Consider the following 14,450-nt stretch of genomic DNA (forward strand, 5'->3'; position numbering starts at 1 on the left):
TCCCTTGCAGTTATAGATTTTTAGAAATGACTAATCTGTTTAATCTTTTCAAGGATTTGTTAGGTGTGGTCCCAGAGCTGCAAATGATCAGAGCAGTAAAACTCCCAGTTGGAGGACAGCCAAGCTGAACAGTCCAAACAATCAAACTCAAACTCCAGTTGAACAGATAATTGCAGGTGCTCAATAAACATGGGGACAAATTTTAAAAATGGAGATATTAGTCAGAAATTGCTGATTTGTGTAATATTCATTACTTTGTATTCATCAGTTCCGGAGGCCGTGACAAATATGAAGTGACAAATATTTTCCCTTTTTATTCATCCCTTCATTGGGCCTGGGCCAAAAGAGCAAGCTATGCTTCTGGAACACCTGTTCTGGCAGCCTAGTTTGCTCTTTCTGACCTCACAGCCCGCCCCTGCCTTTGCTGTTGTTGCCGTTGCTGCCACTGCCAGAACTGAAGCTAGGCCACCAGAAAGGAACCACAGCTTCCATTTCAGTGCGCCACCACCAGGCCATGGTAAGGAGGCAAAGGCAGGCAGTGGGAAGGGGGTGGGGGCTTCAGTTTTTCTCTTTAGACAACCACAAGTTGTCTAAAGAAAACCTTACAAACCAATTTGTGGTTTGTCAGAAATCCCTTGGGAAATTCATGGGTCATCAATCTTGACAACCCACAAAGACCTGCCATTTTGGCAGTTCGTCCACATATCTAGTGTACAATGCCAGAGTTAAATGCTGGAGAATAACAAATAACAAATGTTCTAGAAAGGCCCATGCTAGTCTGTCCAAGTATGTTGAGCTTACCCCAGTCTTGGGGGGGGGGGAGGGATGCCAAGTCTACCTTGTACTTCTCAGCTTCACCAGATCATGATAGTCTAATAAGCAATAAAGTATCAAGAGATAGCAACTTTCCAAATTTGCTTGCTTACATCAGTTCTATTGTGTTTTTCCTAAACTGTCAAGAGCTACCCACCAGCCTCCACACCAAGTCAGAAATAGATACAGTCTAATAAGACCTTGGAAGTAGAACACAAGGACAACAAATATGGTGTTATAGCAATAGGAGCAGATATACAATCGAAACAGGCAAAGTCTGAAATATCTGCTTGCAGAGCTCTGCTTTCTGGGATACTGAAACATTCAGCCAGGCATTATCCTGCTAGCCTTTGTTGAAGTGTTAAATGATCTATTTAGCAAACTGATAAGATATACGTGTTCTTTTTCCAAGTATGATTCTTTTTACCTTTCACATTTATGCTTGGAAGCAGCTCCATGACAAAAACCAGTTGTATTTGATTTACATTTTAAAAAAATTAAAAATCAGATTTTTTTGATGATTTAAATAAAAAAACCAATTTTCAATTTAATTTTTTTTAAAAAAAAAATACATTATTATCCACCCTGACAAAATGCAATGAAGGCAGGCAAAAGTGATGCCTAAGAAATAACAACCTATTAAACAAAGTGTTAGAACTCTGTAGAAGAGTGAGATTATTAAATGAAAGACTATGAATTCTCTAAACACATCAGAGAGACACAAGTCATGCCATTATTACAATTTCAAATGCTATCAGCACCAGTACAGCTTACAGCATCAGCTTGACACAGTGTACATTAGACAAACACAGTATAAAAATTTTATCTAAGTATGAATGACTAGTTGGCTTCAGAGTCCCAGTGCTGTGTCATATCAAAAACACACTTGTACAATGGAGGGATTTTGTGCAGTTTTATGGATTGGTTCATGCTCCAGCCCAGCAAAATATTTAAACACCAAGATGGCACCACTTAGACCTCTGAATAAGCACCAAAGCAACTCATATATCGACTTTTGTTTGTCCTACCTATGCATTTTGCTGATCAGATGAATCTATGATTTTTTTTTCTTCTTCGTGCAGGGATTAATAGATCTGTTCAACACTGTCAACTGCACAATGAAAAGAGGAAAGGAGCACTGACAGGTGACAACCAGAAGTACTCCACCAGGCCGTACTGCATGTAACCTATTATTAAGCCGCAGATCACATCTGTCACATTGTGTCTACCCAGCATAACTCGGGAGATTCCCACGACAAAGACCCAAAGAATCACAAGCACCCGCAGAGGGAGCGCCAGTACAAAATGATGTAGAATAAACCGGCAGACCAGAGCAGCTCGGGTAGCATGGCCGGAGGGAAATGAATATTTGTCCACAGAGACAGTGGCAAACATGTCCATCCTGTTGTAGGCTGGGCGCCTTCTTTTTACCAGTCCTTTTACTGCAGCCACCAACACTAGATCGAGCACCAGAGCTGTGGAAAAAAAAGGTAAATAAAGAGCTTTCAGGTGTTTTAAAGCGAAACACTGTATACAACCAGAATCCAGAAAATTTTTATCAACCAATGGTCACTGATGACTTCGGAAAAGCACAATCCCCAAGAAGTTTTTTGTTCTCCTTCCTAACAGTCCCATATTTCAGCAGTACAATTAGTCCCTGATAAGAACTACAGCTCAAACTGCCATCCGACGCTGGGCATACTTGACCATATCTGACTTCAGCAGCTGAGCACAAGAAATACTTAGACGAGTAAATCGCTGGGAGATACCAAGACCTCTTGGTAGTGCTGAGAAAGAATCTTGCCTGAAGCACCAGTGCCAAGCTTGGCAACACTGGGCTAGAGGAACCAAGAGCCTGACTCAACACAAAGCAGCTTTTTATGTTCTTATGTAAATCTTTCCCCTCATGAACAAATTTCTGAAAAATACTGCAGTCTTTAGGGGGCAGAATCTCTAAATGATCCAACTATAGAAATAAATTGAGTAATCTTTTTACTGGTCCACTAATGACATACAAAGTAAACTTTCAATTTCTCTGGAACTCTTCATCAGGCAAATATGATGTAAGATTTGGGGGTGGGGGGAAGAGTTAAGTAAGCTCCAAATTGTACAATATATAAAGTTCATTCTTCTTGAAAACAGATTGCAAACAAGGTGTGGTTGAGTTTGCAAAATCAGTGTTGCATTGACCAAGATGTCAATACAAAGGCAAGGGTAGGTGATAATTTTATTGGTCCACTAGAAAGATTGAACACAGCTTTTTATCTACATCAGTCTTCCTCAGATTGTGCACGAATATACTGTGGACAGTGGAGAAAAAAATCCCTTTACGGCCAGCCAACAGTTACTGGGACAGAGTTTGAAACCTCACTCCCAATGGTGTCTGCTGTCTGCATTTTTCAACTTCTTTATAGAAGCAGACCAGGGACAGACATCTGCCAAGAATTTTTGGAAGTCTCGTATGTATTTTTTTCTGTGTTGTTCACAGTATGTTGGCGCACAGCTTGAGGAAGACTGATTTAGGTTGAAAGCTACATATTTGTTCAAATTTTTAGTGTTAAAAGTATTGTATGCCCTTGCCTTTGTTTTGTATAAAGACCAGACATAGGCACTTTGAAGTTGTATCCAGGGGTTACAAATATGAAGTTCAGCACCACAGATGCCACAGCAGTCCATTCCCTCCCCCCAGAACCAACCTGGTCCACTCACTGTGCCCTGTGCAGTGCGCGCATGTCCGTCAACATTGTCATCATGCCAACTGCTGGAATACTCCCATTGGCACTTTCTCACCTCTCCCCATAGTCAACTGCTCAGCAGCTAAGCAGAGAGACTCATCTTCCCACCTTCTCACTGGAGTGGTCAGCTGTGGGGAAGCACCAGCATGATGATGCTGCTGACAGATGTGCATGCTGCACAAAGTTCAGCCCGTGGACTGAGCTGGTTCTGGGAGACAGGAATGGACCACTGTGACACGCATAGTGCCACACTTGTTATTCCAGTTTACAGTCTCTATCCTATCTTCAAGTTTTATGTAACTTACTATGCTAAGCAACAGGATTTCAGTCACTGAATCTGAAAATACCATCTTGCCTTGCTAGCATTCTGTATTCAATTATAATAGACATCACATTTAGCCCACTTCTTTGGACTATTTGCCTCTTATATCATCATTGCCTGAGGAAGAGTTCCAGAGAAGTCAAAAGCTGGTTTTGTTTTTAGTGATACAATAAAATGCAACTCAGAATTCCTTAGAAGTTTTCAATGCTTTTCCAAAAGTGTGTGTTGGGGGCTGTGGTATGTGTAAAGAATAATTCATACTAAAATGTAACACAGTAAATGTTAACAGTAATGACAAAATTATGTCAAACACATTTGTTGCAGTTTCAACAGCATTTTGATAATATATATCGTGTGAACAGAAATCATAGCAGTGGGAGATTCTTGATATACTGATAATAGGACCAATCGCCACAACAGAAGAAGAAATAAGGAAGCTTGCTGGTTAAGTAAAAGAGAGCTCTTACCAAAGAGCAAGTTGAGCAGCACCTCACACCATGCTGAGCTGTCACTTCTACAAAGCCCATACAGAGTGACAGCTAGCCAAGGAATGCCATGTCCCGAGACCTCAATGAGCATCATGAGAGGGCGGGCACTGCCCCAAGAGGAACTCTCTCCAGCACATACTCCAAGCTGTTTAGAAGCCCAAAGATCAATGGCTAACAAGGAACGCAAGGCAATGTCCACAACAGATGGGTTCAGCTTCATGCAGTCTTCTTCAGGTAGAGTCTGTGGAGACCCAGAACTGCCTGTGTAGTCCTTGCGACGAGATGGACTATCTGGAGGTGATGGACTCTTCTGGCCTATCAGTGACAGGAATTCCAGCCTGTTATCAAGAGCTCTTCGATCACGGCTATTCTTTGGGCTATTTCTAGGGCTGGGCATGATGGTGTTGATATAGGTGATCTCTTGGAAGAGTAAAACAGAAAGATTTTATTGAAGGCACAATTTAGTTGATCAATCACATAGCTCTATAGGTGACTATTTAGAAGCATCAGCGAGTTCAGTAGGGACCCCATATGCACTGGGGATTGGTTCTGGAGGGACACAGTTGACCATCCCTGGTGTACAGGATTACAACCCAAATCAATTAAGTAGCAAAAACTGTCCAGTTTGTACTTAAAACCAATTCAGCAAAGAGCTCATGTAAAAAGTGTTATATCATTAAATCCCCAATTGCTACCCAGTCTTAGAGTAACAAACATTGCAAAAGTTATGACCTTTCCCATGCCAAATTATAAATTATACCAACTGGTGTGTTTAAAGTCATGGGCGAAGAGCAGAACACAGTCTAGTTTAGAGTCAAAATGGTTTTTAATTTTTACTTGCTTTAATTATTCAATTGTATTTTAATTAGGATATAGTTTAACTTTTTTAACTTACTATGTTTTTATTTCTATGCCTTTTAATATTTTGAGCCACCTTGGGTCTCCTTATCAGGAGAAAGGTGACTTATATATGAAACAAACAAAGAAATAAAATACATAACTGGCAACATGCAGCTCAAGCAACAGTTACTGCAATTATCCAATTAGTCATTTATGAGTACTACTGATATGGTTTTAGGCATGCCCTGTGATTTTGCCCCACACAACAGATACTTTGAATAAAATATAACATGCAAGGAACTTCAATTTCATTTTTGAAACAGCATATTTCTTTCTACCCCTTATGAAAGCAAATTGAATCTTGAAAATGTGTGGCCAATGCCTGGTAAAATTTCAGAATTTGGAAAAGTAGGCAGAGCAGGCTAAGATACAGGATTTCAGAGCCCTACACAGTATTTCTGCTTTTCTACATCTAATAAGCAGCAGAATCATGAAAAGTTGCCCAGTCCTCATTGGCTATTCTGAGGCTTTTGGAATGCACTACCCTGAGAAACCAGCCCTATCTCCTTGTTAGGCAAACACCTTCCTTTTCAGGCAGGCTTTTAAACAGTAAGCTTTAGGAATCCTGCACCTATTGGACAAAATCTTCTTCTGCAACTTATATATATAGTGCTTTTGTTTTGCATGTGTCTGACTTTGCTTTTATATTAACAGACAGAATATACATAATTCTATATGCAGTCCTTTCATGCAATGTCAGCTAAATACCACCCAACCATTATGTCAGACAGGGAAAAGAATAGTCATGTGAGAAGACATATCACATCCATTTGTGTATCTCTTTATCAATTTCAATCTCACAATCATAAAATATTTTCTTGGTAATTTTAATATAGATATTGTTGATCTCCTTCTAAAGCACCAGAACAAATGTCCTTGAATGATTTATAATGTTCCAGGAACTATGATTATATTTTAACAGCAAAAATATGGCAGGGCAGCACTTGCAGAAACATGCTATCCATCTGCAAGCTAAGCAACCTGCAAAAATGTACTTTTAAAAATATGACTTATATACAGTGCCTTCACTTACGACCATAATCCGTTCCAGAGTGATGGTCGTAACTCGAAATGCTTGTAAGTCGAAGCACAGTTTCCCATAGGGATGCACTGAAATGCAATTAATCTGTTCCGGACAAAGAAAAAAATCACCACCACCACCCCAAAAAAAATCATTGCAAGACTCATTGGAAACATAATTAAGCCCTTCCGGCCAAACGGGGGGAAGAAAAGCAAGGGAAGCATGCAAGGCCCATTGCAAAAGCACAGAAAACAAATGGAGCAGATTGGAAATTCACAGAGAATGAAGGGACAAGGTCGGAAATGCACAGAAATCAAAGGGAGCAGATCAGAAATGCAAAGAGAACAAAGCAAAAAGCAACGGAAGCATGCAAGACACATCGAAAACGGGGGGGACCCAAAAAAGCAACCAAACGCCCCAAGACCCATCGGAAACAGGGGGAACAAAGTGCCCCAAGACCAATCAGAAATGGGGGGAAACACTCTAAAAAGCAACCAACCCCCCCCCACCAGAAATGGGAGGGAAAAACCCCAAAAGCAAACTCCCACAAGACCCATCAAAGCACAGAAACATTACCCCCCCAGCCAAAAACGATGCTGCAAAAATACCAAGAACAGTTTTTAAAAAGCATAAAGCAGCACCATACTTTAGCAGGCAGCCTCCTTGGATCGCACACTCTCTAACTGCCGGGGCAAAAAAAGCTACAAAAAAAGCAGTCTCTTTCGCCACCTACAGTTAGCAATTTGAATTTCCCACCTTTTTTCCCTGCCATTTTCTATTCATTAGTAGAAGCTCCGGTCACAAGTAGAAGCAAAATTTTGTGGCCGGAGCTGGTCGTAAGTCGAATTGGTCATAAGTAGGGGGCGTAAGTCGAGGCACCACTGTATTAAGGATTTCTGAAAAGTTGTAATGTGCAAATTGGGGTGGGAAATACGGTCAGATGCAAGGGCCAGTTTTCTGCCCCTGCCCCTCAGACACTGTATAATAAAGAATCTGGAAGAAGTCTAGGGCCACAGTCTTGCCCATTTGTGGTGTAAATAAACCACGTTTGGATCTCTTAAAAATAAAAGTTAACCATATCTTGTTGTTCCCTAAAGGCCAACACTTTATTCCAGTCAAGCGTTTTACAGACAATAATTCCCTTTACTAGAGCTACAAAATGCTATGCACGGACAGATAAATATTTAACAGGCATATCGACAAGATTAAATGTGCCTAGCGGAGGGTGACCCGCAAGGTTAAAGGTCTGGAAATCTGCAAGAGTTGAGTATGTTTAGCCTGGAAGAGAGAAGACTCAGAGGCAATATAGCAGCTATCTTCAAATATGTGAAGGGTTGTCACGTGGAAAACAGAGCAAGCTTGTTTTTTTGTCGCTTCAGAAAACAGGACCTAAACTAATCGACTCATACTACAGTACAAGGAAGAAAGTTTCATCTAAATGTTAGGGAGACGGTAAATTTTTCTTTCTTATAGCAATGTATACTAGACTCCACTGCAAATCCAGATACCAACTCTACCCTCTTATCTACCCTGACAATACCATTTTGTCACCAAATAATTTAAACTGCATCAGGGGTTCATTCACAACAATAGTTCATTCACTTGCACAAGTTTAGAATACAATATATTCCATCTTTACCAATAGTATTGTTTTGCCTTAAACACAAGACAAACATAGCCTGATTTCTTTGCAAAAGAATTAATAGATAGAGGTCTAACATTAGAAATGGCAATATTCAAAAGCCAAGGGGCATTGCAACTGTTCCAAAATGATTTCCATAACCTCAAAACAGTGGAGCAAAGAAACTTCAAAAAGAGTGAGACTGCTTAATATCCTTCCATCAGAAGCTTCCCATTTAAACAGAAGATTAACTCAAGATGAAAAGTTCTTACCACACTACATGTGTTCACTGTCTTATCATATACCAGACGATGCATGCTTTTAACAATCATTTTGTGAATGGCGAGTGTTAACAGTGTAACTATCACCATTAGTACTTTCTATACATTTCAGGCCTCTGATAGAGTGGACTGTATGCCATGAAAGCTTATGCTATAATGAGAGTCATTAAATTTCTAAATTATCTGAGGGTGACACAAACTCAAAAATAATCTCAACACTGGCATCAAAGAGACAAGGCAGTTGGATTTGTAGTTAGGAGCTGGTAGTATTTAATTACCAGCTCCTAACTACAAATCCAACTGCCAAATATGAAAAGGAATTACAAAACCTTATGAAAAACATCCCTGAAAATATGTGAACAAACCCTTACATACTGTAAGAACCTCAACCAGCCAACTGCTACCAAAAATACACAAACCAGGAAACCACAGTAGGCCGAATGTATCAAGTATTAATACAGTCACTGTTGGGGTATCTGGATACGTGGCCTCCATCCTCAAACCATATGCCACCAGTGCACCTAGCTATGCAAGAGATTTCACACACTTTCTAAGAAATCTTCAATCATGACCTCCCTGACAACACCATCCTAGCTATAATAGATGTAGAAGCTCTCTACACTAACATCCCACAGAGAAATGGACTATGGGTTGTCAGGAACACCATATAAAATAAGGACAAAGCACGCATGGCCACCATCCTCTGCAACTTCATACACACAAGTATTTCACCTTTGACAATAAAACCTACCTCCAGATCAACAGAAACGTCATGGGTATGTGCATGGCTTCACAATATGCAAATATATTTGCGACTAACCTAGAACAATGACTTCTTGACTGTTGTGCCCCAAAACCACTCCTCTACTTGAGGTACATTGATGACTTTTTTTTGATCTGGACTCATGGAAGGAAGCCCTAGAGAATTTCCACCAGGATTTCTATAACTTTCATCCGAATATCAAGCTTAGCCTGGACCCATCCCCACAATAGAAGCATTTTCTTGACACCATGAAGCTACAACATGGACATCTTAGCATGACAATGTATCAAAAATCCATTGATCAATGGGCCTCCAGCTTCCATCCTGAACACACCACTAGATCTATCATTTACAGAAAAGCCTTCAGATACAATTGCATCTGCTCAAGTGCACAAGATAGAGACTCCAAACTTAAGGATCTCCAAAATGCATTTTCCGAACTACAACACCCACCCAATATGATTAAGGAACATATTAACGAAGCAAGACAGGTAACCAAAAGCAAGCTACTGCAAGACAGATCCAGAAGAGAAAATGACTGAACACTGCTAGTCATCACTTTCAGACCACCACTTAGCCTGCTCGCATATATTATAAATGATCTCCAACCCATCCCTACTTCATTCTCCCAAACAGTTGGTGGCAGGCCTATACTTGCTTACAGACAGCCCAAACTATATCTTAGAGCCTTGCATGAAGTCTTTGTATTCTAACTCATATGTCTGAAGAAGAGGACCATGTTCCATGAAAGCTTATATTAAAATGTAAGTCTTTAAAGTGCAACATCATATTTTTTGGCTTTTGTTTTGTGTTTCTTGTCAAAATACTTGTACAGACTAACATGACCACAACTCCAAAAACTACAATTATCTTTGTTGCATTTGCTGCAGCAGAGTAACATATTTATTCTAGGTACTCCTTAGATTTCTACCTCCTCTCTCCTACAATAAGCTCAGAGTACTTCTTCTCCTTCTTCTTCTTCTCCTGACTTTATCATCACAACTGCCCTAATGTAGATTGGATTAGAGAAAGTGATAGATCGAAGGCCCCCTGAGTTTCAGGGCTGAGTTTAATGACAGTATGACATACTGGTTGAAATCTTGTTCCTTTCTTATGTGTGCAGAAAGCAAATGGCATAGCCTTCAGTTGCTTCTAGCTGCCAATTAGCAAGTTGCTACTGGGATTCTCATGAAGGTTGCATGTCCACTGACTCAACATGCACTGGAGAATCCCAGCAGGGACTTGTTAATGGCCAGCTGGTGAGTGCTGGCTAAAATCCAGTAGCAAAACTTATACCACGTAAGGTTGATGATTTCAACAGCCACTGCAACTTTTCATAAATTAAATATTTTTGGTTCTCCCCACAAAGGTCCCAAAGTTCTGTTGGGATCCCCTTCATCATGGGGTGCTATTGCACCATCGGAGTCTTTAATTTCTGAAAATTGCCACCACTATGATTTTACCAGAAATTACAATTTTTGAAATTAAAGCTTTCTCTCTTCATCCTGCACCTTCAACAGTTCCCCTTTGATGAAAGAGAGTCCAAGTAAACTTTGACTGGAGGGGGGGGGGAAATCAGAATTTTTTATTTTATGAAACTGCTGTAGCTGACAATATATGCTCATTACTGAATTTCAACCAATTATACTATTTGCCTTCAAGATGCATAACAAGGCAATGGGATTTCATACACTATTTAATATCCCTACACTCTCAGGTCTCAATTATAAACTAGCAGTAACTTGCAAGTACCTGGTGCTAAATGAGAGATTTACTAGTATCTGCACTAAATCATATCTTTAAAAACTCCCTTCTCTTTAAGAAATCAGCATCACTTTAAGAAATCTTGGGAAGGGGGAATTCTAAAATGAGTTCCCTGCTAGGTGTGTTTGTTTTTGAATTTTTTTAAAAATTATTACTATCATTGACCAGGAAGATAAAAATAAAGCATCTGGCGCTCTAAGAGCAAATTCTCTCTGTGAGAGAGACTCAACTGATAACTAATTACTAAGGTTCAATTATCTCTGAAGTTGATATCGGAACTTAACAAGTTCCTTTGGCAATTTGCTTTGAAAATGATTGACTTACTGCCATTCCAGCACTGAACTTTCTTTTCCACGCAACGACACAGGGTGGATTAAAATTGATAATCTTTAAAGTCAGATTTTTTTATTTTAATCTAATTAATTTTGATGGAATGCTTTTGAAGAAAAAGCCTGTCTAAAGATAGTTTTCTGTTTAAGTTTCATTGTAATTCCAAGGTTATTCAGCATGAAATATTGCTTATGTAACATGCTGTATATTCATGCAATATTTACATTTTTGGTAAATTAATTCAATTAATCGAAGTTATCCAAAGTGAGAAAACATGCACTTTTTCACAGTAAAATGGTATAAAATAAACAAAGTTCAGGAACAGACCTTAATCCTATTGTTGTTCTGCAAATCCATGTACAAACAATAAATATATCGCCTTAAATGCTAGGTTTGAAGACTGGAGTAAAATACATCTGTACCAGGCTCTAAGTGTGAGGAGGGAGGGGAAAACAGTAAAATTGAAAGTGAAACCTTCTGAGCAGCTTCCAAATGTTGGGATCATGAAAATAATTTTAAGTTTTCGGGTTTTCTAAAGATATTTTAGTCTACATCCCAATCAGTCTACATCCCAATCCCAGAGAAGAGCAGTGCCAAAGAATGCTTCAACTACCATACAATTGCACTCATTTCACACGCTAGCAAGGTTATGCTCAAAATCCTACAAGGTAGGCTTCAGCAGTATGGGGACCGAGAACTCCCAGAATTACAGCTGGCTATCAAACGGGCAGAGGAACTAGAGACCAAATTGCTAACATGCACTGGATTATGGAGAAAACCAGAGAGTTCCAGAAAAACATCTACTTCTGCTTCATTGACTATGCAAAAGCCTTTGACTGTGTGGATCACAGCAAACTACGGCAAGTCCTTAAAGAAACAGGAGTGCCTGACCACCTTATCTACCTCCTGAGAAATCTCTATGTGGGACAGGAAGCAACAGTTAGAACTGGATGTGGAATAACTGGTTCAAAATTGGGAAAGGAGTACGAAAAGGCTGTATATTGTCTCCTGGCTTATTTAACTTATATGCAGAATATATCAGTGAAAGGCCAGACTGGATGAATCCCAATCCTGAGTTAAGATTGCCAGAAGAAATATCAACAACCTCCGATAGGTAGATGATACCAATCCGATGGCAGAAAATGAGGAGGAATTAAAGAACATTGTAATGAGGGTGAAAGAGGAGAGTGCAAAAAATGGTCTGAACCTCAACATCAAAAAAACTAAGATCATGGCCACTGGTCCCATCACCTCCTGGCAAATAGAAGGGGAAGATATGGAGGCAGTGACAGATTTTACTGTCTTGGGCTCCATTATTACTGCAGATGGAGACAGCAGCCAAGAAATTAAAAGATGCCTGCTTCTTGGGAGGAAAGCGATGACAAACCTCGACAGCATCTTAAAAAGCAGAAACGTCACCTTGCCAACAAAGGTCCACATAGTAAAAGCTATGGTTTTTCCAGTAGTGATGTATGGAAGTGAGAACTGGACCATAAAGAAGGCTAACCATCGAAGAATTGATGCTTTTGAATTGTGGTGCTGGAGGAGACTCTTGAGAGTCCTCAAACTGAAAAGAGAACAAACCTATCCATTCTGAAGGAAATCAACCCTGAGTGCTCACTGGAAGGACAGATCCTGAAGCTGAGGCTCCAATACTTTGACCATCTCATGAGAAAAGAAGACTCCCTGGAAAATACCCTGATGTTAGGAAAGTGTGAAGGCAAGAGGAGAAGGGGATGACAGAGGACAAGATGGTTGGACTATGTCATTGAAGCAACAAACATGAATCTGACCAAACTGCTGGAGGCAGTGGAAGACAGGAGGGCCTGGCATGCTCTGATCCACGACTTAACGACTAAACAACAGCAAAAAGATATTTTGTTTAACTACTTCAGTTCATAAACACCAATGTTTAAGCAGAAGAATATGTACGTTATATAATATTATTGTTTTAGTTAAATAAAACAATCTGTGACAAACCTATTAAACTAAATTCTCTTCTGATATGGCTGTTTTACTACTCTGACAGGTTATTATTCTAAATATGAATTCTTCATCTGGTTGCAAATATTAAAAATTATGACTACCAACGTGAATGAGTCTTTACCTTTAAAAAGGCATGATTTAAATCGAGTCTTATTGACTAGTAATTTAAATCCTGATTTAAATTAGACCCTCCCTGCAACAAGCCCCCCCCCCAAAAGAATGCCTTTCTCACCACACAGTGAGGTAAATACAGCTTAAACCCTTCACGCAGAGGATCACTCATGCAGAAAGTTAGCTTTGAACCTTTCTTCCATAGCTTAACTATTTTTTCCCCATCTGGGCGATGTACATCCCACGGTACCTCCATAAGCTCTACATACAACATAAAAAACTCGGGGAGGCGGCGATCTTAAACTTCCGTCCCCGCCTCCCAACGATAATATCTCCGCCTCCCTTTTGGAGAAGCGTGCCCCTCCCCCGAGCCCACCCTCTCCCTGCATACCTCGTTTAAAAGCCCCCGCAACTCCCACATCAGGCACTACGTAAGTATCCGAAGGCGTCTCCGCAGAGCGCCCGTTACTTAGCAACGGCAAAAATACCCCCCCAACGTACACTCCATGATACTGAGTTCCGCTTCCGCCTTAGTGGAGGCGGGGCGAGAAGACAAGCAAAAGCCTTTTCTCCGGTAGGGAAGGCGGCTGTTTTGTTAAGCTGACGCAGGAAGTGACGCACGGCGAAGGCGGGGCGACCTCTGTGGTTTCCCCGCCCTCCCCGCGAGTCTGGCTTTGATCGGCTGCCGGGAGTGGATGGTTCCGGTGTGCTTCGATATTAGGAACCGACGGGGCACGTTCAGAACGGCACCCCAAATTACGTTGCAAGGGACTGTTGTTAACGTTGAACAAGATTTAAATAATGAAGTTCTCCATACATCAACATATAACAGCAGTTGAACGAGATTTCATCGTTATACGTACTTACAAAATATGGTTATTTTAATGTTTTAAAAGTGCTTACAAATTCATTTATCAGTTAAAGGATTTTAACTGAATGTGCAAAGAGTCTTTAGACGTATGTGAGCAGGCAGAAGGAAAGGATAACTGCAGACCCAAAAATCAACTGTACATTATTTATCCATGCCAAGGTAGGTTTGTCATCCCTGAAATATATATGAGAACTGTCATTCTTGGGCAGAGATATATGCCATGGGTGGCAAGCCGCCGTCATCTGTCTATGGAGACTCTTGATTCTCTACTTGCACCCTTATTTGCATGGATGCCACATTTTTTCTCCTACTTGCAGTGTTCGTTCCCCTCCCCCGCCCATTTTCCTCCTCCAGGACTTGAGAAGATTCGGATGACTTATTCTTACTGAGAGCTGAAGTAGAAGTGCTTCCTGCCAGATCTGTGCATACTGCTTGTGGATTGAA

At 40.4% G+C, this 14,450-nt stretch overlaps 1 protein-coding gene across 6 annotated transcripts; it reads right to left on the bottom strand.

Moving 5' to 3' along the window:
* Positions 1-1,266: 1,266 nt before the first annotated feature.
* PLPP6 (phospholipid phosphatase 6) lies at positions 1,267-13,752 on the bottom strand. Of its 6 annotated transcripts, none has more exons than XM_078392466.1 (3): positions 13,637-13,752; positions 4,338-4,778; positions 1,267-2,288 (listed from the first exon to the last, which is right to left on the bottom strand). In XM_078392466.1, exons 2-3 carry the CDS (start codon positions 4,753-4,755, stop codon positions 1,921-1,923), a joined length of 786 nt encoding a protein of 261 aa, XP_078248592.1. In that variant the 5' UTR covers positions 4,756-4,778; positions 13,637-13,752; the 3' UTR covers positions 1,267-1,920. The 6 variants fall into 6 exon arrangements, with proteins under 6 accessions (XP_078248592.1, XP_072854405.2, XP_078248590.1 ...); XM_072998304.2 differs by having other exon boundaries at positions 4,338-4,776; positions 13,527-13,691; XM_078392464.1 differs by lacking the exon at positions 13,637-13,752 and adding an exon at positions 13,328-13,509.
* Between the last annotated feature and the right edge of the window lie 698 nt (positions 13,753-14,450).

This window comes from Pogona vitticeps, chromosome 4 (assembly GCF_051106095.1).
Source record: "Pogona vitticeps strain Pit_001003342236 chromosome 4, PviZW2.1, whole genome shotgun sequence".
Lineage (NCBI taxonomy): Eukaryota > Metazoa > Chordata > Lepidosauria > Squamata > Agamidae > Pogona > Pogona vitticeps.